The sequence below is a fragment of the Myotis brandtii genome, unplaced genomic scaffold (assembly GCF_000412655.1).
Source record: "Myotis brandtii unplaced genomic scaffold, ASM41265v1 scaffold3489, whole genome shotgun sequence".
In the NCBI taxonomy this organism is placed as follows: Eukaryota; Metazoa; Chordata; class Mammalia; order Chiroptera; family Vespertilionidae; genus Myotis; species Myotis brandtii.
The window spans coordinates 65,285-65,631 of record NW_005363422.1 but is presented as its reverse complement, the minus strand read 5'-3'; the positions used below and the strand labels follow the sequence as shown (position 1 = coordinate 65,631).

General features: G+C 72.0%; 1 protein-coding gene across 1 annotated transcript in view; it reads right to left on the bottom strand.

The window, feature by feature from the left end:
• Positions 1–39: 39 nt before the first annotated feature.
• Positions 40–347, bottom strand: part of AHNAK2 (AHNAK nucleoprotein 2) — a 23,552-nt gene continuing 23,244 nt past the window's right edge. Inside the window, exon 28 of the mRNA XM_014544031.1 lies at positions 40–67. Coding sequence (XP_014399517.1) covers positions 40–67 — 28 coding nt within the window. The remainder of the gene's footprint in view (positions 68–347) is intronic.

The window sequence follows — 347 nt, the reverse complement described above, 5'->3', positions numbered from 1 at the left end:
CCACCTGCTGCCCAGGCCCCTCCCCCCGGTCCCGGGGCCTCAGCCAGCCCCGGCCTTGCCCTCTGGTCTGGGGGCCAAATCTCAGTGGCCGCCTGGATGGCAGAGCCCCTCCCGGAGCCCAGATGGATGAGGATTGAGAGATGCGGGGGGCGGGGGGCGGGGCGGGGGCGTGAAGGGGGCTCCCTAATGTGGCCCCTTCGGGGGGTGCCACCTCCTGGAACCCCGTCCTGCGGAGCCCCAAGGGGAGGACTGTCCTTCCTTGTAACCAATACAGTGCACACCGGGGGGCGGGACTGATGGGGGGCAGCCAGGAGGGCCCCCCCTTGCCCAGGGGCAGGGAAGGCTGC